The sequence below is a fragment of the Myxocyprinus asiaticus genome, chromosome 49 (assembly GCF_019703515.2).
Source record: "Myxocyprinus asiaticus isolate MX2 ecotype Aquarium Trade chromosome 49, UBuf_Myxa_2, whole genome shotgun sequence".
NCBI classification, from domain to species: Eukaryota; Metazoa; Chordata; class Actinopteri; order Cypriniformes; family Catostomidae; genus Myxocyprinus; species Myxocyprinus asiaticus.
In genome coordinates this window covers 22697139-22724767 of record NC_059392.1, presented here as the reverse complement: position 1 = coordinate 22724767, position 27629 = coordinate 22697139, and the positions used below count along the sequence as shown (strand labels likewise).

General features: G+C 38.6%; 1 protein-coding gene across 2 annotated transcripts in view; it reads right to left on the bottom strand.

Moving 5' to 3' along the window:
• Positions 1-27629, bottom strand: part of LOC127438444 (metabotropic glutamate receptor 7-like) — a 647223-nt gene that overhangs the window by 504523 nt on the left and 115071 nt on the right. For both annotated transcript variants that reach the window (XR_007896742.1, XM_051694042.1), the window contains exon 3: positions 466-601. Coding sequence is in view for 1 of the 2 variants with exons in the window: in XM_051694042.1 (XP_051550002.1) it covers positions 466-601 (136 nt within the window). In the remaining variant the exon portion in view is untranslated. The remainder of the gene's footprint in view (positions 1-465; positions 602-27629) is intronic.

Genomic DNA, 27629 nt, shown 5'->3' with positions numbered 1-27629 from the left:
CATCCTCCACTAACACTCTAAACCGACATGCAAAATGGGGAATTGTACTGTGCAATTTGCATTCAGCACTCATTTCTTGGGCATGTTTGGGCCGTCACCTGATTTGCATTATTCCTTTAGTGAATAAGATGCTAAAACAACGAAGACAATGTGTGCATTTAAACAATGCTATCAATGAACTGAATTGATACTGTGTATGAAATTCAAAATTGCATGTTTGAATTAAATTACTGACTGATGACATGTTGATATCATGAATCAATAGCCCTAGTGGCTGAGCTTTACATGGCAAACAAGATACAATCCCCTAAAATGCACCCTTGAGTTTTAAGTATTGACTACTTGTCATCTACTACTTCTTCTACGTTGCTATTTTTGGTGCTCAAAAGGGAGCAATTAATTGGTTCCAAATCGAATTTATGTCTTTCTCTTCAAGTGTGGTTGGAAAGGCTGTTTAGAGCTTACCGAATATCCTCATCGTAAGCAAAAATAATGACTGCCCGGGCATGACGTGTTTCGAGCAGTTGCCTGATAATCTTGTCAAAATCGGCCAGCTTGTGGTCGTGTGGGATCTTCAGGGACTGGGCGATGCAGATTCCACCTAGAGAAAGACAAGTAGAGAGCCTTGAGTGAAGCCAATGATACCTTAGGAACTATTAACAGTAAATCTCAGCAAGTTTGGGATGGATTACACTCAGGAAATGTCTTGGATGGCACTGCTAAGGATAAAGTGTTAAGTCATGTCAAAATCCATCACCGGTTCTCCAGGTGTGATGGGTTTGAATCAGATAGTAATGGAAAATGTCACTTATATGTCACTTTAACCCATCTATTTTCAAGAATTTTTCCCATTGGATAATCCCTGGGTAGTTGACAAATGGACATTAACTTTTTTTTTTTTTTTTACATCTTGATTTAAGGTTAAAATGTGTACAGAATATTTATTGTAAGTTTTTAACAACAATGTGCAACAAATAATTTTATTTATTTTTTTTTTTTTTTTACAGGTCATCTCTCAATTAATGAGGTCATAAAACTGCATGTACACTCATTGAGCACTTAATTAGGAACGCTATGGTCCTAATAAATTGCCCGACGTGTTCTTGTGCTGTTGTAGCCCATCCGCCTCAAGGTTTAACGTCTGAGATGCTATTCTGCTCACTATAAAATTGTACAGAGCAGTTACCATAGCCTTTCTGTCAGCTCGAACCAGTCTGGCCATTCTCCATTGACCTCTCTCATCAACAAGGGGTTTCTGTCTGCAGAACTGCCACTCATTGGATGTTTTTTGTTTTTGGCACCATTCTGAGTAAAATCTAGAGACTGTTGTGCATGAAAATCCCAGGAGATCAGCAGTTACAGAAATACTCAAACCAGCCTGTCTTGCACCAAAAATCATGCCACGGTCTAAATCACTGAGATCACATTTTTTCCCCATTCTGATGGTTGATGTGAACATTAACTGAAGCTCCTGACCCATATCTGCATTATTGTATGCTTCGCACTGCTGCCACAAGATTGGCTGATTAGATAATCGCATGAAAAGTAGGTGTATAGGTGTTTCTAATAAAGTGCTCGTGAGTGTATAATAATATTAAACAGCATTTAAAACAAAAGTCAGGCTCCGTATGCTGCATCCATATAAATAAATGAAACTACAACTTTTTAACTGTTCTGTTATGTTTAAAAATAATGACAACTGTGATGTACGGGTCAAAAATGATCCGTGTCGAGTTCGATAGATTTTCAGTATATTTATTCTTCTCTTATTTATTAATTATAACCTACAGTACATGTTTTCACACTGAACACAGGTTTATATTGATAACTCATTTGTATAAACTTGCTTTTACTACTTTGTATTATTAATTTTTTTACCTTATGTTTTACTGATTGTGTTTTGATTTGTTTTGTGAAGCACTTTGTGCTAAATTGCTAAAATATGCTATATAAATAAAGTTGCAATGTATTAGATGTCTACTGCCTCCTGGTGAAAGTTTCTGTACTTCTGGAAGTAGAAGACCTTGTAATATCATTTGTTAATAGCCACCTTCATATTTTTATACACGTCTTTTTGAGAGGAAATCTTTGCTGATTTGAAAAAGTAAAAGTAACAGTAATGTTTATCTCTTTAAGAGAGAGAGAGAGTCTTGTGACTTTCTTCACTCAAGAGAAGCTTCATAGCTGCATTGAAAACCAGCATTTCTTACCCCCGGGTGAGATTTGACCCGAACATAAAAGTTGGAGACATAAAATTTGACATTCCATAAATATAAACAAATATTATATATATATATATATATATATATACACACACACACACACACACACACACACACTATATATATATATAGTTAAGAATATTCTTCATAATTCAATCATCTTATGAAAAACTAAAAGCGAACGTGAAACACAGGTCCTGCTTTTTATAGTCTGCAAGTTAATGATGACTCCAAATCTCCCTGGTGATTTACTGGCCAACATCAATATCCGAGTCCATGCCTGCTGCCTGGAGTGGCGCTTTTATGAGTGTAGCATCTGAAGACTGGAAATGCGATAAAAAGAGACAAACGAAGTAAACCCATCACAGTTTGTCTGAGCTAATTCAACACGCTGGCTTTTCTGGAAAGAGGGGCTCTATCACTCCATGTTTTGTTGTAACAAAACCTCACAGCTGTGGTCTTCTAATTCATTTTACAGTCAACTTAGCCATGGGAATATTCCTTATTATCTACTACGTTTTGTGCTGTTTAGTGCAGGTGTCTCAGACTACTGGCTCATAGGCTGCATGATAGTTTCAAGTGTTAACAGTTTATACTTGAATCAGGCCGGCAATTTAGAAAGAGCACACAACCATCTGATGACCTAATGTGACCGAAACTGACTTGCCACAAGTATCAAAGAGGAAGTATTGTTGAATGATGGATATGTCATTTCCTTTCGTACTGTACAGGTTAGATTAGACTGATACCATGAAAATAAGCCAAAAATCTGAAACTTTCCAGCCTTTCAAGTTGAGATAATGTGATTTAATTGATCTGTCAACTAATGTTAACTGACCAATTAAAGTCTACCAGAAGCATGTCAACGAGTGGCAAGACTTGCACTAAATTGACATGGACAAGCCCTGCAGACACCAGTTATAATTAAACCCCTCTCAGCCATGCGATTCATCCCAACAGGGCTTGGAAAATACACAATGCATGCTGACAATGTATGCAGCATGAATCACCAAGGCGGATATGGCCTTTATTTTTCCCCTATACAGTGTGGCGTGAAATTACTGAAATGTAATCCAGGCATTGTTTACGACTCTCTTTCTTTGTTGTTGAGTGGAGTCTAACAAAAGACACTTGCATTCTTCTGAGTCACAGTATTTGAAGTCGGTTATTGCTGTATTCTTTGAGTGTCAGCGTGTTAAACCTTTGCATATTCCCATCACTAATTTCTGCCCTGAAGTATTTGGCTGGGGGGTTAAAACTGAAAGTCCCATTATTTCAACGCAAAGTCCATTAAACCCTGAATGAAAGCACTTTTTTGTCTTATCCACCCATACACTCTTTTGACTTTCTTCAATGGGAGTTACAACACAACACTTTTCCTTTTAATTCAGTAAACTACAATTAGTGATGTGCTCTGTCTTACCAAGGCCAGAAGGATTTTTTTCCTATATTGAAAATAGCTGATAAACGCACACTGTAGTCTATTCTATTACTATATTTTAACTCTATATATCATTCTACGTATATACCATTAAGTCTATCACCAACAGTTATGCTGACTGCATTACTTAGAACTGTTTATTTTAAGTTTTATTAATAAATGAAATTATTTATTGGTGTTTTTTATCATGTTGATGTTGCTGCTATTGTATTAAAGCAATTAGCCATGATAGCCCAGGGTTTACAGTGATTTAACCACAATCAAGGGGGTTTTAAGAATGTATTACTTCGTGCCGTGTCTAAGAACATGCTTTAAAGGAATATTCCGGGTTCAGTAAAAGTTAAGCTTAATTGACAGTGTTTGTGGCAGAATATTGATAGCCCCAAAAATAATTTTGACTAGTCACTTCTTTTATTGAAAAAAAAAAAAAAAAAAAGAACAAATTAAGGTTACAGTGAGCCACTTACGAAGGAAGTGAATGGGGCCCATGTTTTGAGGGTTTAAAGGCAGAAATGTGAAGCTTATAATTTTATAAAAGCACTTACATTAACTCTTTTGTTAAAACTTGTGCATTATTTGAGCAGTAAAGTTGTTTAAATCATCGTTTTTACTATCCTTGGTTTACAGCATTACGTTGTCTTGGCAACAAAGTTGTAAAATTGGCTTTAACTTTACACAGAAAAGGTTAGTAAGCGATTTTAATCGCACTAAAATCATGTTAATACACATATTTGTTTACGTCTTGTGGCTATACTTTTGAAACAGTGAGAATTTTCATGTTTACGGATTGGCCTCATTCACTTCCATTGTAAGTGCCTCACTGTAACCCAGATTAGTGCTTGTTTTGTTTTTTTAAAGAAACAGTATGCCACAAATGCTGTCGATTGAGCTTAACTTGTATTGAATCCGGAATTATCCATTAACTGTGGTAAAATCACTGTAATGCACAGACTCTCAGGACGTATTGCTTTAATATTGTACATTGTTTAAGCGTTCTTAAGGGAGCTTAATATTGTAACATCTACATTTTCCATTTTTAATGTTTAAGTTTTACTAGTTCTATTGAAATCAAAGAACATATTTAATATTATTGAAACCCAAATACATTTGGTTATATAATGTAAAAACTGTCATTTTTAAAGGTGAACAGTGCAATTTCTGTGCCACTACCATCACCCAAAAATAGGAACAAAAAACAAACAAACTGTTTTTCTGACAGGTTTTTCAAAAACTCCCCCCGTCATTGATCGGTCAGAAAAACAGATAGTTCTGTCCCAAAACTCAAGCCAATTCGAGATAATTCGTAATAATTCATACGAGATGGCAAAATCGTAAGATATTGGGGTCGCGACTGCATATTAAGCTGGGATAAGAGAAAGTGTTTTAACAAAGTTACATATGTCACCAATAAGGGTCAGACAGATATAAAGCTCTAGTGGTCTGCAACCCGATCCGGGCCAGATGGGACCCAAGAACCCTCGGGTTTAGGGCCGGGTTCGGGTCAGTTTTTCAAGTAGGATTTTGAGGTTCAGGTCAGGTTCGGGTTCGTAATTAAAAAAATAAACAGGCCAAACCGAACTTCTTGTTTCGCACACGCGCGAACAGATGAGTTAGGGGCTGTTCACACCAAACGTGTTTTTGCGTGCATTTTCCATTGTTTTCATATGTAAACACATCCTAGACGAACATACAATATTTGACTGTTGCATCACGCTTTGCTGTTTCTTCAGCGTCTTGAGCAGGTGTCTGAAAAATAATTTCAGGTTTCAAAAAAGTATTTCGAGACACCTGTGTTCTGTATCATTTGTTGCACTGTGTCTAGATTGTTTTTAGAGCAGGTGTCACAACATTCTGAACAAATTCAGGCTGCAAAGAGGTGACTGTTACATCACTGAAATGTATTTCAGAGTGTTCTGCACCAAGCAAAGTTTCAGCACTCGATAAACAGTAAGCACATTTATTTTTTTTCCTTCTGCTATAGTGTGCTGAGGAGCTGTTGTGCCTTGTTAAAATGGTGTATGTTTACTGTTACAATACTGTTACGAATTTTGCCTACGATGCTTACATAAAATACAGCCTGTTGCAACAGTACTTGCTAGGAGAACAAATTATAAAAAGAGTAAGCGATTTCAGGTCGGGCTTAAAATCTGACGTTTGCAGGCAAACAACACTGCATGCTGCAGCCATGGAAGCTAGCAAATGAACTGGATCAGAGATAACAGATTCCACCTGACCTAAAAAGTCTCGCCATCCGTCTAAAAACCACCATGACCAGAGGTGTAGTAAAACAAGGATAAATACTGGAGATGCCTTTGGAAGATGGAGACAGCTTAAAGCCCAGCAATCCTTTAAAACGTATGCTAAGTTGGCTAATTCTGTCAACCCGCATGAGCTTCGAGTCTGGGGTGGGGCAGACAACTCTCCAATATTTTTAATTTGGACTGCAGTACCCATTTCAAACGCTTGTTGTCAATCTTACATATAGCACCTTTAAAGTATCATCCAGGGCAGTGTTTTCCAAAAGCATCACAAGCTTAAGTTGATCATAGAGACCACTGTCGCCAATGGTTTCTACGATCTTCTTAGGCTTATGATGCTTTTTGGAAATGCCTCCCTGATGTGATTCTATATTCTAGAAATAAATGTAACATTTAAAAAAAAAATCTAAATTTGTCTTGGAACAAGCAAGAAAACAAGAATATACTTATACAGTATAGGGGAAAAAACAAGGGCAATCTGCTTAGGGGTTGTGGCTTGTTCATCTTTTTTATGTTCTTTATGGCTCAACTGAGCATAAATGTTACAAAAATATGTTTAGATCAACATATTTTCTGATTTGTTATAAGAAGACATGCTAAACCCTAAATCGTACTCACTATTGCTGTATGAGGGTGAAGTGAACACCAAAATGAGCACCATTTTGATGAAAAGCCTCTGGTAATCGACTCTTTGGAGATTGTTGTTCACGTCTTTTCATCATGGAGCTTCAACAGCCATCAGAGACTCTCAGGGAAATAAATGTTTGAGATTGGAGACACTTCCCATCATTAGGGGGATAATTTATGGAACATGAGTGTGGAGAGGTCTGTTTAAATGAAACATGGAAATGAGGAGGAGGCGCACGCTATCAACATGCAATTAAATGCTCAGAAGAAGGGGGATTTACTGTGAAAAGCAGAACTGAGATGACATGCTAGTTTGACTTTGCTAAATGTGAGAAAAGAACAACCAATGAGCAATAACTAATATTAACAAATTGTGAAAATTATAAATGATTTTTTTTTTCTTTCAGCTTTGGTTGTATGAATTGGCTTCATATCTATTAAACGTACTAATATCAGAAAAAAAAAAATAATAATTTGCATTGTGTGTGGGCTGGCATGTATTTACCAACATACATATAATGTATATGCCAAACATGCATTGCAAGTTCCCTTTAGATTTTTTGCATTAGATTATGGAGCATTTGTTTGTGTGATACTAATGTTATAACGATCAATAGTGAGACAAACAGACCCAAGAGCAGAGGAACAGTTCAAAGGATTTATTAACAGTAATAATGAGCAGTCACTGGGTTGAGAAATGTAGAAAATCCCGACACCAGCTGCAGCAGCGTGAAGCGATCTCCAGTGGCGTGCACGTCGTAGTTGTGCAAAGGTCAATCCGTGAATAGTGTGTTCGCAGGATGAGTGTGTGTATTGTGGAAGTCAGTAACAGTTTCGTAGAATCCTCCGTTGAAGCTTAGTGAGGTGCAGACCAACGGCCAGCAGAGATGAGCAAACTTAACTCCCGAACGTGGGCAGAGACGAGGTATCCTCTGTGGAAGACCAGCTGACACGCAGCAATACTGGATAGCAACCACACACCCGACATGCGGGCAACCAACAGATACACCAGACAGGACCAACTAGGCAGAAAGAGTGAGGTTAGCACTTAACATCAATCAACAATCTAGCAAAGATACTGAGAACACGACGGGCTTAAGAAGGGAGTGAATTAGGGGAGAACAGGTGTTGCTCAGCACGCTAATCAGTGGCATGATCAGCATACACCCCGGAACAATCAATGTTCCCATGGAAATACCGATCATGCATGCCAGCCTCGCCTGCAAGACACGAGGGAGAAAAAATGGCAAAACATACAAAACAAACCAACAAATTCATCAGAGCCATGACAAATGTTACATAGAGCGAAATGGACTGCTGACAGAGTTAATAAGCATATCAGTGTGATATAAGATAATTTAGGAGATTAAGCCCCCAAAATTTGAGTTAATCTGCCATGTGAATTAAACTGGCAAGTGTGCTGAGTGGATTTCACTTACACGCACTGATCTCTCTCTAATCCCTCAGAAAGCCCATTTCCCACTGATTTTATCACTACGGTCCAGTCCTCACTGATATTTATGTTATTTAAGTTCATGGTTAGTTGTGGTATGTCTTGATCCAGTTAACCCCAGCTATGTGCATTTTCTACTTAAAAACACTTAAACCTTGCATACAGTTGGCAGGTACTGAGTGACATTTGAAGATGTGGTCATTTGCATTTTGATAGTTGACACATACACTTTAAAATGTGTTAACCTGCACTTTTTAAAGGGGTCATGAAATGGAGAATCAAATTTTCTTTGATATTTAGACATATAAAGGGTAACTGTACAATAAAAACATACTGTAAGATTCAGAACTCAAAACCCTGTAAGATTATTTTCACCAAAACTTATTTATTTGGTTATATTTTTCCAGTTGATCTAACTTTATTGCTTTCATTAACTGAGAGGAAAGTGCTTTTGGCAGAAGAACGGAAAACAGTGGTGAAGGATATGGTAGAACGGCTGTCTGCTTTCTCATCTGTATCGTTATAGCCATGATGTCCCACATTTAGGCCAAAATAAATGCATCGAGATGCCAATTTTGGCATATTTAAGAGGCAAATTTATCGAGGGAGATTCCCCAGCCGGTGAACATCGCTTATTTACTGGCACGGGATGCGTACTGAAGCCTGTAGTTCAAACAGGTAAATCCCCGGGCCAACCGTCTCTTATAACTCTCTCCCTTGAGCTTGATACACATTTATTAAACTTTCACATTCGCAGCTTGTGTTCGACTATTAAGCGTTATTTTATCATCAAATCTTGTTGATTTTGTAAATCACTTGCAGGTTTTCATTTTTTCATTATTGGAAATACAGTTGTTGGGCCTCATGTATTCAGATAGAAGACAAAGGCAGGCCTAACACAGTCGAAAAATCTAACTGAGGCCCACAGACAGAGTCATAAATCTTACTGATAAAAACCGCACCAAAATCAAACAAAGGGAGTCCAAAACAGACTACAAATCCCATGAAGCCTTGCTCACTAAAAGATCTAACTCTTAACTCCTATTGGATGAGGCACACAACAGAACGCCCCTCAACCATGACGTCATCAGGAGTAGAAATACCTCCGAGATGCTTCCGGGATTTGCTTCCAGCAACTTTGCTCGCCGTGTGTAGACGCAGCTCATCGCAAGGAAGTAACGTACGACTTGAAACTGTGGCCATACAATCTCCATCTCGCTGGACGAGTTGAGATTACTCTGTGTTCCACCGAACACTCTAACAGATCCGAAGGAGATCGCCGAGCAATCCGCATCTTCATCCGTTTGCATGCAGAAGTGAAGTGAAAAAGATTTCTCTTCCATCTTCAATCAAGTTGAATTCGCTGATTTTTCCGCCAGCCCGCCGAGAATCAGCAGCTGTACCGCCCACCAACAGAGCGAGGAAACGGCCTCCCTTCATCACCCGAGCCTCAAGGAACCGAGTCGGAGTTAAGGACGGATGAACACACATTCGTCTGCGTCCTCATACAATTCAAGTAAGAGGTTTACGTCTGGGCAGATATAGAATATTATAGTGTGTTATTCTTGTGTATCAAGGTTATTGCTTGTACAGTTTACGGACCGCCGAGTTGGCGGTTACTGCTAATAATACTCAAGGTATTACTGTAATGTACTGTTATCACAAATGAAATCTGCTGTGTTGTAGTCCAACCACATTGGACTGTTGTGTATTTCCGCCATCGCGGGTGAGACCGGCACACTGAGTTTATCCATTAAAGAATCAAAGACCGCGGGATGGTTTACTAGCCGTCCACCACGTCTCTGAGTGATAAGCTAACAGCTGCTTTCTCTCCCACGATTGCGAAACCGGCTTTGGTGCCGTCACTTTATTCTCTCTCTCGTACTAACCACAAACACGCGACCCCTCACAAACATTCTCGCACACACTTTTGCCTAGTAGATACTGTAACTTCGTGATAAAGCTCAGCTTTGTCCCTAAGTTATCGTACAAGCGGAGACACGCGGTAGACGGGCAGACGCCATTAGCCGGCTTCTCTCCGCCCACATTCGCGACCATATTCTCAGGCATGAAATCTCACATGACGTACTCTCCACGAGAGTCACGTTCGCCATTTCGTGCACGTCCCTCCTTACACACACACACCTTCCTCCCATGTGTTATAGGATTATTTTGGTTACCATATCTAATCATATCACTGTTTAGTTTGTAGTTGTAAGTCGGAAGTTTACTGACTGCATTGTATTAACTATTAATTGATATTACTGCATAAATAAACTTTGTTATATTTCAAAGAGAAGTGTTTTGGTTTGTTTTGCATAAACCTGTGTCAAATGCTGACAGGGGATGTCAGTGCTTGGATTCAAGCCTTCATTGTTTCTTTTCGAAGGTCGATTATTCTTCGGATGTCGATTTTCCTAAGAGAACAATCTAATATTGAGACTGTTATACTATCTGGTTATTAGTCCCTGATTCCAGGGTGGTGCCAGGTCGATATTAATCCTTATTAATATTCTGTTGATTTTTGATAATTGATAGTTATCTTTGATGATTGTTGAATTTGAAGGATCAATAAGCTAGTGTTAATTTTAATTAATGTTTCATTGATGATAATAATTAATTATTATCTTTGATAATTGTTGATTTAAAGGATTAAAAAAGCTAACATTGATTCTCATCAATGTTCTATTGATTTTAATAATTATCTTTGATAATTATTAATTATTGCTAATAACCAAACCCACTCTTGAACATGGTGCACTACACTTAATGGTGTGCCGTGTGAGGTTTTAATGAGTTAGATTCTATTATTTAATGTAAATATTAATAATTATTAATTATTTCTGATAGTAACACTGATCTAAACAACCAGTAGAACCTACACAGTTCCACACTTGGAATGGTGGGAGGGTGTCTTCTTTTCAATGATGTTAGCCAATCAGAACAGTGGGTGTGTCTTAAAGTATGTATATGTATATTATGATTTTATATATATATATATATATATATATATATATATATATATATATGGACGTGCTGTTGTTAATATATACTACTGTTTTCGTTAAAATTCATCATCTTTCATCTCAGTTGAGCAGCACAGACAGTTATTTATTTATTCGCTTTGGTGTCACCCTCAGGCATAAGCACTTTATGTTATGCTTTATCTGCTTCAAAGATCATTTAACACAGTACATTCATTCAAATTGAAATCACACCCGCTAGTACAAATGGCCAAGGTAAGCATGCTTAAAAAAATGAGTAAGCCAATCAGAAGCTCCGTCCTTCATTCATGCTATCTGATAGGCTAGATTTTTGTTTTGCGTCAGCACGTTCAAGTTCACATAACTAATGCATTAAGCGCAAAAAAATCAAAAAAGAGAGGCTATGGAAACTTCAACAAGCAGGCGATTTTTACAAAAATGTGATGTAGATGTTCATTCACAAGGAGAGATGCATGGATTTTGTGTTGAAGTGAAGGTAAGTTAATGTATTTATTAAAAATCTGTATTATTGACTAGGTCATTTCTTCTGGTTAATCTGAGGCATAGATGTAACGACTAAAAAACTAAAAAAGTAAAAAAAAAAAAAAAAAATATATATATATATATATATATATATATATATATATATATATATATATATATATATGTGTGTGTGTGTATGTGTGTGTGTGTGTGTGTGTGTGTGTGTGTGTGTGTGTGTGTGTGTGCATGTCATGACCCCTTTCAGGGCAAAATTGCAGTTCACTCAGTCTAATTCTATTGTATACACATTTTAAAACCATTATGGTTTTTTGGCTGAAAAAGAAATCACTAGTAAATGTAGTCAGGCTCTGATCTGCCAATAAGGACCCCAATGGCAGTAGTTTGCAGGATGCTACACCTCAAAGAGTGTGTGGTATATGATTGTTTCTCAGTTTTGAGCATACCGGACACAAATCATATATAGAACTTTAGTTATTGCCTGCTTTGGCGGCCTGCCTCGCTGACAGCAGTCCAAGGATGAACAGCAAAAATCTATCAGCATTACGAATGACAAAATATTGATCTAGGTAATCATTTTTAGGTTTATTCATGTCTATTCCTTGGCCAGAGCAATGGCCTGAAATATGACTTCATTCCCAAACCACTAAACCTAAAAACTACACATGGAGTGTCAAAACTTACAAGGTCAGCCTTCGAGCTCTGGCAAGCTTGAGCGATCTGAATGGCCGCAGTAGCTAACTTAAAACTTCAAGGTTGTAATTAAAATTCAAGGTGCCACTCAGACAGCATCGGGACATTCAACCATGTGTGCCTTAGAAAAAAACGTAATATTTGCTGCAATATCGAGAAGCAACTAACTAAACATAGTGAAACCAACTAAAAGTATTGGCGCATTTTTCAGTAGGTTTTTTTTTTTTTTTTTTTTTTTTTTTTTTATGACATTGTATTGTGCATGCAGTCTTTAACATTTAAACATAGATTTATGTACATTTGGATAGATGCTGAAATGTTTAATATGGATCTTTTGACAGCAACTAAGGTGTACAAGTTTTTAACGTATTGAGAGCTTCAGAAGCGTAAACATACTGTATTTATGAATTGTTTATATTATAATAACTATTGTTTAGTTACATTTTTACTATTTTAAATACATTTTAGATTCCTTAACCCTAACCCTACTCCTAAACCTAACCAATTTTCAACAATATCAAAATGTAACAGGCAGATACATGTACAGTGACAATAATGTTAGTAAAATTTACTTCAAAGTAGCTTCCCCAACACTGATCTGCATTATCAGGCTAAGTTAATCCAATAAGATGCCCCTACTGCATCTTATTAGTGTATATTGGGGAGATGGCTCAACCAATCAAGATATCAGCATCGTCTGAGATGGCCTTGTATAGCGTGTTTTGCTGATTTTTGGCTTGAGGGGAAAGTTGTTTTCATGGCCCAGCAATTTATCTCTATTGAATATGTAACAAAAGAAAATTATTGCAAGGCTGTGGATGGAGAACTTAGGATGTTTTCCATCCTAAGAGGGTGCAGCTCCAGTATCTTCATAACTACCAACATAAATTATACTCTTCAATTCTGGTCACAAACCTTTTAGAGGAATGGAGCTGAGCATATCTTTGACTTTTTCATTCATTTACAGCCTAGACATGAAAAAAAAAAAAAAGGCCCCATTCACAATGCCGACCTAAAACACAGTTCTGTGCCCAAAATGAGCAAATTGTTTCTCAAAGAAAGCAATTGGTTATAGCAGAGCCTGCAGACTTCGCAAACTGCATATATTTTCTAACTGTGTCAATGTCAGATGTGATCATCAGACCAATCTATCTTTGTAGAGGCACTTCACATCAAGGTGCAACAGTTCATTTACAAAAACCCAGAATAGTGCTAGTGTACATACAAGAAGAAAATACTGTACATTTCAAGGTTGAAGGATTTCTTGAAGAAATAGTTCACCCAAAAATGAAAATTTTGTCAAAATTACTCTCCCTTGTCGTTTCAGAGTGGTATGACTCTCTTTTATTAAACACAAAAGGGGATGTTAGGTAGAATGTCCAAGCTGCTCTTTTCCTAAAATGGGTCATGATTTATTGTTGCTCAAAAAAGTACAAACAAGCATCTTAAAATTACAATAAAACCATAACCCATACGAATTGTGCTCTATATTCTAGGTCTTCCAAAGCCATGCAATAGAGCACAACAGGTGCATTGATATTAACGATAACTTAAAAACCTTTAGAGACAGATCTACGAGCTATGAGGTTGTTAATCCATGTTATATGCTTCATTTGAAGCCATCTCAGTGCGTGCTGAGTGACTACAGACAGGTCTCCTAAGCAACCAAATTGGCCCGGTTGCTAGGGAGGGTAGAGTCACATGGGGTAAACTCCTCGTGGTCGCTATAATGTGGTTCGTACTCGGTGGGGCGCGTGGTGAGTTGAGCATGGTTGCCGCGGTGGATGGCATGAAGCCTCCACACGCGTTATGTCTCCATGGCAACGCGCTCAACAAACCATGTAATAAGATGCGCGGGTTGATGGTCTCAGATGCGGAGGCAACTGGGATTTGTCCTCCACCACCTGGACTGAGGCGAATCACTACGTGACCACAAGGACTTAAAAGCACATTGGGAATTGGGCATTCCAAATTGGGAGAAAAAGGGGACAAATCTAAATAAATAAATAAAAATAAGTCAAACTCCCACTTAGACTTTTCAATGTTACTTGAATTGATGCTATTTTAGTGCATTTCTATCTTTATATCGTGGAAAGCTTTGTTTGGAAAATGTACATAAAGCATTATACTGGCATCACTAATATTTGTATATACAGTATCTGAATATTTTGCAATAAAATTATCATATGGTGTTTCTATAATTATAACCGACAACTTCAAACCAATAATTAAATATTTTTCCATCGTTTTTAATTTGATTGCATCATTCGCAATGCTTCATGGGATTGTAGTTCATTCCCTGATTAAAGATGTTAATTTCACTGTCTTGTACTTTTGTCTTTTTGTAAACTTTTCAAGTACTTTTTTGCTTCAAATCAAAGTTTGTGATGTTATAATTCACATCGGAACTGTTTGATTTGCTTTATGGCTTAGAACTCTTTTATGAAGAATTTTCTATAATCCCTATGGAAAAAATGAATGGGAAAAATACTTCCAGAAACAAGACAGCTAAAAAAGTGGGTGAGCACTGTTGTGATCTATCGCTAAATCACCATCCACTTACCTTGTAGGGAAACAAGAGCAGCCCGTACAATCTGCCAGCAAAGTATGCCACTTTATGGTAGTCTGCTGCACCTTCAACAACTTAGCACTCAGAATCAATCTGCAAGATGGGGAACTGCCCCATGTAAATCGTGTTAACAACAAATCTTCAGGCATGTCTGCACCATTACCTGATTTGCATTATTCCTTTAGTGAATCGAGGGCTAAAACAATGCTGACAGCACATGCAAATCAGAAAGTGCAATTCATTCTTAGTGAACTCCCTACAGAGCCACTTTGCTCTTTACATTCACAAGCTTCGATATATAGCTTGTAATGCTTAGACATGTTGAGAGACCATTCAGAAGATGGAGAAACAGAAGCATCCAATTTGCCCTCGCTAATATGATTTAGTCTGTTTTTATGTAGCTGGGAAAATGGATGGATGCTGGTGTGGTGGAAAATCTTTGTACAGCTTTTCGTTTTTTAGCATCCATGACATGTTCTACATTTGCTATGAGAAATGTGACACACACCCAATAATATCAAAGCAATTAAACTCAGATCCAGTTAGAGAAGACAATAAACTGTAATAAAAATGCATTTGTGTTTGACAAAACATGAGCCAATTTTGCCTCTTGTACATTACTGATAATACAATGGGCTTGCTCGTCCTCTCTCTCAGCTTGTTCATTTGAATGACAGGCATGTCACGGTGCAAAGTCATTATCTTGAATTGCGTTCTCACATTTTTTGTCTCAAATCTGAAGCCTGGGGAAAAGTAATCAAGTCTTATGTTTTTAAATCTCACCAGACAGGACACATCATATTGTGATGGATGTTAACAATAAGCAAAAATATAAATTACCAGAGAATATTTATATTTTTTTACTTTAAAAATAAATAAATAAAAAACAAATAAATGAAATAATTTAATAATTTATTATTAAATTAAGCACTGATACTTTTACAAGCAAAACAAAACTTTATACTGTATAATGAATATTTCTCCAATATATTAGTGATGTAATATGTAATTGAAGAGCCACTGGCAGAACTAGTGTTTATACCAATGGTTATAAATATGCTTTCCCCAAATTCTCACAATCACTTTTTGTCATCTACTTTTCTCACATGAGAGGCATTTCAGTTAAACTTCCTGTGTGAACTGGCAATTGCATCACTCCAGAGGAGAAGCGGTTATTGTCCATAGCATTAAAAATTCAAAGAGAAGCCAAAGAATGGCGAGCAAACACAGCGTAAACAAGGTAAATAAGCGTCCGAGCTCCTGAGGGAGCAAACGTGTAAGGTAGATTCAAAGGGGAGTTCCTCCTCAACTTAAAAGCCATGTTCCTACTTGACTTCAAAGGCATGTTTTGTCTCGGTGAAAGCCGTGTTTAGTCTTCGCCTCTTTGTTTTATTGCGCTGAAGAAACAAGTGACAAAGCACAAAATAAAACATTAAGCAGATCAATCCAAAGAGACCGAAACGTAATCAGTCATTCTCTTTTGGCGAGCACTGAGGCGTGTCCAATATCTTAACACAGATGTCTGAAAACCAACAGGAATGTTTTTGTGAGAAATTCAAAGAGATTGCCAAATAAAATGTAACTGGGTCATTTAAATGTACCAAGGCAGATCACACATTTCAGGGGGCAGAAAATAAATAAAATAACAGTGATTTACATATCAGTTATTTACAATATACAACATTTAGTTCCATTCCACGGATCTGATTGGACAAGAGGCATTCCAAGAGCGCTGATATATTTAGTATAACAGCACTGGGGCACTTTACTTGTGTTATAGACAGGCTTGTCAGTCTGTACTTGCTCGGACATATGCAACAATTGATAATGCTTTGGATTCATTTCAAACTAGTTTCATTCACAGAGCAAATGAAATTAAGTCTAATCCGGTACTGATTACAAATTAGATGACTAAAACTGTAAGCAGTAACATAATATGTTAGATTATAATTTTTATGTAACCTAGTCTGATTACTTTTGAATTAAAAGCATAAGAAGTAACTGTAAATTTACTACACACATTTCACAATTTAGTATAACCTGATTACTAGTACATAGGTTTGTAATTTGATTACGTAATATGGGTTACATGTTACTAACACTGTTAAAATATTCTACATTAATGTCTATTAACTAAATATCAGCACTTTTAAAAGGCAGCATGTCCAATCAGATTAGAGGGCCAGAGGCTGAACAGGTTATTACAGTTTGATGAATTTATTAAAAAATATATATATTATTTGGAGTAATGTAATATCATCATTATAAAAGTAAATGGGGTCTATTTTAATTTCGTGTGGAGTTTAAAAGGTGCATACTATTCTTTATAGCAATGTATGATGTTTAGTTTGGCCTGATTCAAGAACAGGATATGCATTGTAGTAGTCAAGTATCAATAAAGATCACATACATATTTTGATTATTATTATTTATGCATCAGGTAACCAGTCATAACTAGGTATTTCTGACTTAAAATTCTAAAAAGTACACTTTTTAAAAAATTAACTCTTGCTTTTCCCCTTTTTCTCTTTCTACAGCTGCATTGTTATTGCCGCAAACCGGGTAAAAAAAAGAAAAAAAAAAGAAAGAAAGAACATCACACTGATTCTTCAGAATGCAACAGGACATGTTAAGTCTCGGATGTTTATTTTTTTCTCGGATGTTTATTTTTACAAACTTTCTACTCGATATAAACCCGGTAACCAACGAGCCGAGTTTATAACACAACTCTTTCTCTAGACTGGTTGCATTGTTAAGACTGATTTACAGCAACATTGGGATGACCTTGGAGGTGGCGTATGAGTCACAGGTCCTGAAGAGGGAGCGAGGGGAAAAAAAAAAACTGGAGTGCTGCCAGCACCTGAATGTCAAGGGAAAATAGTAGGAGAGAGGAAGAGATGCAGAGGTGAATGTCATATACTGCTCAGTGCCAGGATGTTCTAAAAACGTTGCCCTTGATAATGAATCATGAAGGAAATGGTGGGAAAAAAGATAATAATACTGGAATGGCAGAAAATACACTGAAATCCAAAACATATTCTACGCAAGTACATGAATGCAAACCATTTTAGCTCAATTTCACTTATTGATGTGTTCCAAAATATGTCAGACCACAATTCATAATGTAATGCAAGCGTTGCGTTTTCAGCATTGCCACAAGGGGCATTATAGCAGGCATTAGCACCAACTGTGTTCTTCTTTCTTTCAGGGCTGCGTTCTTCTTCACTTTTATCATACACTCACAAACTTCCCTAAGCACTTCCCCTCAGGGGAATCCCCACCGCCATTTTGGAGGTATATTCCACTTCGTTAAGTGGGTGAGAGAAGTTTCTGCTGACAGACCCACAACCCCTCAATTGTGACCGAGGGAGCGAGCCTACACATATGTAGGCTTCAGGTAGCTCCATATCCCAAAATGCAACTTGATTCACAAGCATCACAGCATATCTCGCATAATGAAGTGTTGACATTCAGCTGTCAGTTGATAGTCAGATGCCAATATGTTATTAAGAGAAGTATAAAATGTCCAGTCTGAGGCTAATAAAGTGCAGTGCTGATATACGTATGTATCGTGAGCGATCAAGAGTTCAAAAGTCTAATTGCTTGGGGGAAGAAGCTGTCATGAAGTCAGCTGGTGCAGGTCCTGATGCTGCAATACCGCCTGCCTGATGGTAGCAGTGAGAGCAGCCCATGGCTCGGGTGGCTGGAGTCTCTGATGATCCTCTGAGCTTTTTTCACACACTGCCTGGTATAGATGTCCTGGAAGGAGGGAAGCTCACCTCCAATGATGTGTCTGGCAGTTCGCACCACCCTTTGCAGGGCTTTGCGGTTGAGGGCGGTGCTGTTGCCATGCCAGGCAGTGATGCAGCCAGTCAGGATGCTCTCTACAGTGCTACAGTGCTGGTGAAAAACCGTGTGAGGATGTGGTGGTTTATTCCAAACTTCCTCAGCTGTCTCAGGAAGAAGAGGTGCTGGTGAGCCTTCTTCACAACAGCCTCAGTGTGGATGGACCATGTAAGTTCTTCAGTAATGTGGGCACCGAGGATCTTGAAGCTGCTGACTCTCTCCACCGGTGCTCCATTGATGGTGATGGGGCTGTGTTCTCTGTCTTTACTCCTGAAGTCCACCACAAGCTCCTTGGTCTTACTGAAGTTGAGGGTGAGGTTGTGCTCCTGAAACCAGCATGTCAGAGTGTGCACCTCCTCTCTGTAGGCTGTTTCATCATTGTCAGTGATCAGACCTACCACCATCGTATCATCAGCAAACTTAATGATGGCATTGGAGCCATGTGTTGCCACACAGTCATGTGTGTACAGGGAATACAGGAGTGGGCTGAGGACACAGCCCTGCAGGGCTCCAGTGTTGAGGGTCAGTGATGAAGAGATGTTGCTGCCCATTCTAACCATCTGGCGTCTGCTTGACAGGAAGTCCAGGATCCAGCTACACAGCGAGCTGTTTAAGCCCATAGCCCGGAGTTTCACATAAAGCTTGGAGGGCACTATGGTGTTGAATGCTGAGCTGTAGTCTACAAACAGCATTCTCACATATGTGTTCCTTTTTTCCAGGTGGGAGAGAGCAGTGTGTAGTGTTAATGCAATGGCATCATCAGTGGAGCAGTTGTTGCGGTAAGCAAACTGCAGTGAGTCCAGTGAGGCAGGCAGCACAGAACAGATGTAATCTCTGATTAGCCTCTCAAAGCATTTGCTGATGATGGGGGTCAGAGCAACAAGATGCCATTTAAGTAATTTACGCAAGTGATTTGGTACAGGCACAGTGGTGGATGTTTTAAAGCATGTGGGGACCACAGACAAGGAGAGGGAAAGGTTGAAAATGTCTGTAAAAACACCAGCCAGTTGGTTCGTGCATGCTTTGATGATGCCGCCCCAAATGCCATCTGGACCCGCGGCTATACAGATATTCACCCATCGGAAGGATCATGTTACGTCCGCTACAGAGACGGAGAGTGAACTAACCTCTGTAGCTTCGACCGCGGGAGCTCTCTCCGTGAGGGCAGTGTTGTTTTGCTCGAAACGAGCATAAAAATTATTAAGCTCATCCGGGAGAGAGGCAGCGGTGTTCACGGCAGAGTTTTATTCCCTCTGAAGACCGTGATGATATTAATTCCCTGCCACATGCTTCTAGAGTGTGTAAATGTGGTGGAATATGTACAGCAAATGTTAAAATGCATAGCCTTACAAGACATAGGCTATAATAAAAGTGTTTAGATGTCATAAAATAGCATTGTGTGAGGAACAGGGTGAAAAATATGTATTTATGAAGTGACAATCCGCTCTTTAACTCATGATTTGGGTGAAACTGAAAAATAATACACCCAGTCAGCTGAGCAGCAATATAAAAGCTATAAAATTCTCCCATTTTGTTCCCTTATTTAATGTTAGTAACTTTACACATCAGTCATACAGCTAGTAGCAAGTGACAAAGCTATGTGGAGTGGAACCATCCATTTTCCATAAATTTTGTCTGATTCCTCTGTAAATGGGTAAAATTATGAGATTAACTCTGTAATGAAACTGAGGTAATCAGTTGCTTGCATTTCAAAAATCGACACTATGTTGTCAGAGCAAAGTTACATGACAAATGATATCAATTGCCAATATCAATAGCCAATAGACAAGAAAGGCTAAAACTGATGTGTACCCTTGGAAAAATCTCATGTTGTGCCATTACGTCAATATTTAAGGCACCCAGGGTTATGATGGACTGATTAGCAGTTACGATTGTACAGCGACTCAGGCACGGGGTGGCTCAGAAAGGAATCACTAACTGATCGAAGGAGTACACAGTGGGAGACTGACACAAATCACTGCCTATGTCAGTTCATAGAGTTTTCAAATGTGCAATCCAGAAATACTTCCAACCCCTTCCCCGTCACACAAGCTCTCAAATAACAAACATGTCAGTTGAAAGGGCACAAACAGTGTAACTTTGCATGACAGCATAATGACTAGATTGGTCTTCTTTCATTTCTTCCAGCAAAGCGTTTTCTTCCTCGTGGCTTCATTTTTGATCTCCGAAACACATGAGGCTGCAATGACTCCGGTAATTAGTCAACAGAATTTGTTTATCTAAAAAATTGAAAGTGATTTCTTTGTCCTTTACCATTGTTACTTGTAAGATTTCATTATATTACCACAGTGAGATCTTGTCAAGGCAAATGTGCTACATTTAATTTTTATGTCAGACTCTACGATATACATCTTGGCTAAGACTTTGGTCACAACAGAAAGTGTTACTTGGGTGTTTTAAGTTACCCCGTCCATTCTGACAGCCTTTATTACATGTAAAATTACATGCAACAACATTTCGGACTCTGTCAGAAGTGTTGGATTCATTGGCTTTTGGCGAGAATGTGATCCAAGGCTTCAGATTTTGCTTACGATGTAATTTCTCTCTAGCACAAGAAAACAAAGGATTGAAAAAAGACATTTCAAGAATGAAAAGTACATTGAAATCTTTAGAAACAGCAGAGGACAGTAAAATAGGCTGTCACTATTTACCAGTATTGAGAATCGCCCTGAGGAGAAACTGTGATGTGAAAGTGGCCCATAAAAGTTTTTTTTTGTTGGAGGAAAACAATGTGAAATGGACATAAGGTATAAACATGCTTTTATTAAAGGCTTGCAGAATAAGAAAGGGTGGGATTTTCCTGAAAGCAAAGGGAGCCTTGTTGATTCGCTGACAGAGAACTGGCTCACATATGGGATCCAAGGAGATTTCACAACTGTCACTGGAGGATTTCATCAGACACAGGGAAAATATTAATGTGTGTTTCCCTTGCTATCCAGTAAACAAATAATGTGGTTTCTCAAGGGATTCATTATCATGGAGTCAAGCCCAAGTAATTACTACATGGATCTGTTTGGATCTAAATTGTCCTCAGGATTGATTTTTGATAATTAAAGGATTTATTTGATATGTTTCAAAACCACATATGCGTGTTAACCTTTGGGACGAGACATTCATTGTAATCGGAGTCACAACAATCATAAATGTCACAACTCCCACCTCCATTTATAAGAATTCTTCCCCCTACTTTTGGGAAGATAATCATTATATTTAAAGATTTTTGTGTTTCTAAGCTTCAGCAGTAGCTTTAGTTTAATGCACAAACTCACTAAGCAATAAACATTATGTGACTAGTGTCCTCTGCCTTTTAACTAATCAGTTATGACTGCTGTGTAAAAGTTACATCACCCAATTAATATTCATGGGACAAGCTGGTAAGGTTTATACCATTTTTTGATCATTCCTATACCCCTGTGAACTAGTATGAAAATATTTCAAGGTGAAAATATACAGTACTTGTAGTATATATAAACATCAACAGTGATTGAAAGCTGCCAAAATTAGACAATTTTGAGATTATCTGCTTGACTGGCAAAATCTCTGTAGAGCCCAGACCCAGTGTACAGGCTGTGTCTGCAGAAACCAAAAATGAAGAAACTGTCAGGTATTGTGCAACTCCTGATAGCTGCCTTGAAGCCTCTTCTGAATCTCAACCATAATCAAAAGGAAAGGCCATCAGCATATCTGACAAACCCAGTTCCCCAACCAGCCCAACAGTCCCAAACCAGTGGACAGCTGTGGGTCAAACTGTTGACCTTTCGTCTTCTCTCAGAGAGACGTTTGGTGACACTGATTGTCCTGTTCTTGCAATCCTAGCAAAAATTATTAACCAAAAAAATCCAACTCATTCTGTCCATATGGAGTAAGGTCTCAAAAAAACAAAAGAAATAAATGAAACAATGTTCACAACCTATTTTACTTCCATAATCTGACAGATTTACAAGTAAATAGATTGGATTGTGAAAAGTGGTTGTTACATGCCAGAAAGAAGCCAGGTCATTGAATGGAAAGAGCTGAAAAATATCACAGTGTCGTAACCAGGTGCGATGCAGCAAAGCGACAAGCAATAAGAGCTATATGTTCCATGTATATGATTTTCTGTCCTAATCGAAGGCAAAATTGATAAGTGACAAATTTGGTTCCTATTTCTGCAATGTTACATTGGGTAGCTCTTCTCACAGTGAAACCTGATCATTCCAAATTGTTTGTAACTGGAAATTTGGTTCTTTTTTCTTTTTTTTCTCCCCTTTCTCTCCCCAATTTGGAATGTCCCAATTCCCAGTGCACTCTAAGTCCTCGTGGTGGCATAGTGACTCGCCTCAATCGGGGTAGAGGAGGACGAATCTCAGTTGCCTCCATGCCTGAGACCGTCAATCCATGCATCTTATCACGTGGCTTGTTGAGCGCGTTACCATGGAGACCGAGCACATGTGGAGGCTTCACGCTATTCTCGGCTGCATCCACGCACAACTCACCACGCGCCCCACCGAGAGCGAGAACCACACATTTTAGTGACCATGAGGAGGTTACCCCATGTGACTCTATCCTCCCTAACAACCGGGCCAATTTGGTTGCTTAGGAGACCTGGCTGGAGTCATTCAGCATGCCCTGGATTCGAACTCGTGACTCCAGGGGTGGTAGTCAATATCTTTACTCGCTGAGCTACCCAGACCCCGGAAATGTGGTTCTTAACGCTAACCCTAAATCTAACTTCTTTTTTTTAAATTAAAATACCCCAATGAATCATGCATTGTAAGACCAAGTGTTCTTTTAAGTATACAGGGTCAATTTTTATATTATGTTGACTCTGAAGTGTGACATTTGACATTTCCGATTCAAATTTTAACCTAAAGTGAATTGATAAATACACTTATATCTCAACAGCCTGTTCTCACTAATCGAGAGACTTTCCAGAACAAAACAAACCCCAGCAGAGCATAAGTTGGACATATGCTCTTAGCAGCTGCTTAATCTTGCCTTTGTGAGGTAAGACCTCAAGCAGTCTTTCAAACGGCTCACCCACCCCCGAGCGCTTCGAATTAATATTCTGCAGGCCATATTTCCATTTGTTAGGGCACAAAATCTCATACTACCCACACAGCTCAAGGGACTCTGTGAGAGCTTGAAAGGTCAAATCCCCTACCTGAGATGCAATGAATATTCCACATTGAAAAAACAACTATGACCGTCAAAAAATAATAACAATGAATATATTAGGCGGAGAAACAATGTATTCACTGATCCTTTTTTAAACAATTCTGAATCGACCCACAATTCCAATTTGTAATTGGAATGTTTTATTAATTAATAATTCTATACAATATTTATGTTTATTGAAAAGCATCCATAAGACGAATGATTATAGATACAGATACAGAAGTGCCACGTGATGTGCAAACAAACATACGAGAGAGTTTTCTGATACTTTAATTGCCAAGGGGAAAAGGATAAATGAGCTTTACAACATTTTAAAGAAAACACACAAACAGTGTTCTATATCATTAACTGTATAATAAAATGGAATAAACACATTAATGCATGCTGAGTTAACGCATTAATGCATTCTTTTCAATAAAATGGAAAAATTAGGCATATACACTATATTGCCAAAAGTATTCGCTCACCCATCCAAATAATTGAATTCAGGTGTTCCAATCACTTCCATGGCCACAGGTGTATAAAATGAAGCATCTAGGCATGCAGACTGCTTCTACAAACATTTGTGAAAGAATGGGCCGCTCTCAGGAGCTCAGTGAATTCCAGCATGGTACTGTGATAGGATGCCACCTGTGCAACAAGTCCAGTCATGAAATTTCCTCGCTACTAAATATTCCACAGTCAACTGTCAGTGGTATTATAACAAAGTGGAAGTGATTGGGAATGACAGCAACTCAGCCACGAAGTGGTAGGCCACGTAAAATGACAGAGCGGGGTCAGCGGATGCTGAGGCGCATAGTGCGCAGAGGTCGCCAACTTTCTGCAGAGTCAATCACTACAGACCTCCAAAGTTCATGTGGCCTTCAGATTAGCTCAAGAACAGTGCGTAGAGAGCTTCATGGAATGGGTTTCCATGGCCGATCAGCTGCATCCAAGCCATACATCACCAAGTGCAATGCAAAGCGTCGGATGCAGTGGTGTAAAGCACGCCACCACTGGACTCTAGAGCAGTGGAGACGCGTTCTCTGGAGTGACGAATCACGCTTCTCCATCTGGCAATCTGATGGACAAGTCTGGGTTTGGCGGTTGCCAGGAGAACGGTACTTGTCTGACTGCATTGTGCCAACTGTGAAGTTTGGTGGAGGGGTGATTATGGTATGGGGTTGTTTTTCAGGAGCTGGGCTTGGCCCCTTAGTTCCAGTGAAAGGAACTCTGAATGCTTCAGCATACCAAGAGATTTGGACAATTCCATGCTCCCAACTTTGTGGGAACAGTTTGGGGATGGCCCCTTCCTGTTCCAACATGACTGCGCACCAGTGCACAAAGCAAGGTCCATAAAGACATGGATGAGCGAGTTTGGTGTGGAAGAACTTGACTGGCCTGCACAGAGTCCTGACCTCAACCTGATAGAGCACCTTTGGGATGAATTAGAGCGAAGACTGTGAGCCAGGCCTTCTCGTCCTACATCAGTGTCTGACCTCACAAATGCGCTTCTGGAAGAATGGTCAAAAATTCCCATAAACACACTCCTAAACCTTGTGGAAAGCCTTCCCAGAAGAGTTGAAGCTGTTATAGCTGCAAAGGGTGGGCCGACGTCATATTAAACCCTATGGATTAAGAATGGGATGTCACTTAAGTTCATATGCGTCTAAAGGCAGATGAGCGAATACTTTTGGCAATATAGCGTATGTTGTGTAATGGCCGAAAAATTATCCAGGGGTATGTGCTTCAAGTACATGAACACAGATGCTTCTGGCTACGCAAGCTTGATTTTTTGCATTGTTGCATTCCAAAATGCATCAGGTGGCAACTCATCATACAATGCAATTATGCATTGCATTCTCAACATTGCCACAAGAGGCGCAATAGTGGATATTAGTGTGAACTGTTCACTTAGGGTGACCATACGTCCTCTTTCTCCTGGACATGTCCTCTTTTTCGGATCTTAAAAAAGAGTCCGGCCGGGATTTCAAAATTTGCGAAAATGTCCGGGATTTGGCTTTAGTTGCGTTATGATGTGCATCTGGTCTGATACTTCATTGTGTGTGCTCGCATATTTGCATTGCTTCAACACCTCTTTTTTAAGCCCCACCTTCTTGTACACCAATTGGCCAATTATAAGAGGCTTGCAGCAACTATTGGCCAAATTCCTGCCTGTCAATCTCTCCGCAAACGCGCGAAGCGCTGTTGTGTTCGGCATCTAACAGTTGCTTGACAGTAGCAGCAAATGACATCTGAGTGGAAACAATGCCCAAACGAAAGTGCAAATTTACAGAAGATTTGCACAAAAAATTCCCATGCTTTCGTCCAGGTCAAGATCCGTGGGAAGCAGAATGTATGACATGTAAAGCTGGCACTTATGTGTCATTTGCTAATAAAGGTGCAAGTGATTTAGAAGCACACATTAGCTCTGCAAAGCATAAAGGGTCAGCAAAAGGTGAAAGTTCATTAGGTAAATTAACGGACTACTTTTTGCGACCAGGTAAAATTGTTATCACATTGCTTCATTTTCCATGGCCATTCAAAATAATAGTAATAGTAAATGAAGGTACACTCATGGCATCAAATATTTTATTTTAGTACATGGACATTCAAAAGAATGTCGGATATTTTTATTTATTTATATATATTTATGTTATGCTAATATAGTGTCTTTTTCACTGTATTAAAGTTTGCATTCATAATAACACTGTTTTGAACCCTACTGACAGTTTTCTTTTTCAAGTCAATTACTGTAATGGTGGAGCAACAGTTTGAAGACACTATTGTTGAGCAAGTAAGGAAAGGTCAATATATTTATAGCAATTTACCTGCAAAATGATACATCCAGTTTAATCGCACAGATTTTGAAGGGAACTTTATCGCCCCCTTGAGTACTGAGGTTTGTTACTGCCACAGCACTGCAAGAATGCACATTAAGCATGTTCAACCAGACCGCAGATTGGAATTGCGTTGGTCAAATTCTTACGTATTACTACGTATTTCGTAAATTACTACATTTGTTAATTTTATGGGTGACACTCATTATTTTCACATGCAAATGAGTTTTTGATTCGCCACAAATGTTTACCAGAACTTTGCAACTCTTCACCGGTAGTGGTGAACCTGCAGCAGACCTTTTGTGACAACGGAAAATTTTCCGCAAGTTTGCCACAAAGCTCACATGCATGTGAAAATAATCAAGTGGTAAATTTGCAGCAAGTTTGCGGATTTCTGTAAGGGCTACACTGTTGCCCAAAATCAAAGATTTATCAAAAATCACTTTATGCCACATCCACTCTAATAGGTTTTAATTTGAAATTTTTTTAAATTTGTTTTTTACTTTACGCCTCTGATCCACATTAAAACGTCAATTTCCTCCACAGTAAAAAAAAAAAAAAAAAAAAAATAGCATTTTGAAAATGCTCTCCATTACCGCATACTTTGGACAATGATGACATTAGGAAACTAAAAAGTTGTTGAGTTTTCAAACAAAAACATGTTAGTGTGGATGTGCCCAGATTTTCACACCCTGAATCAAAATCGAATTATGCCTAGATATTCCCACCCCTAAAACAGCTTGCATATTGCACACAATGAAAAGCTTTTATGCAATTTATGAATTAATGTTGTGACTCCCTGAATCTAAATCGAATCTAATCATGAGGTGCCTAAACAGTCCCACTCCTAGATTTTCACTGTTGATATACCAGCATACAAACTGGCAAAAGTAAGCTCATTAATTCAAATATGCATACTGCGACTCCTTGATTTGAAATCAAATCGTTAGGAACCTGAAGATTCCCACCCCATTCAAATTCCATTGTTGATACAACAGCTCGCAAACCTTGAAAAATAAGCTGTAATGTAAATAAAAA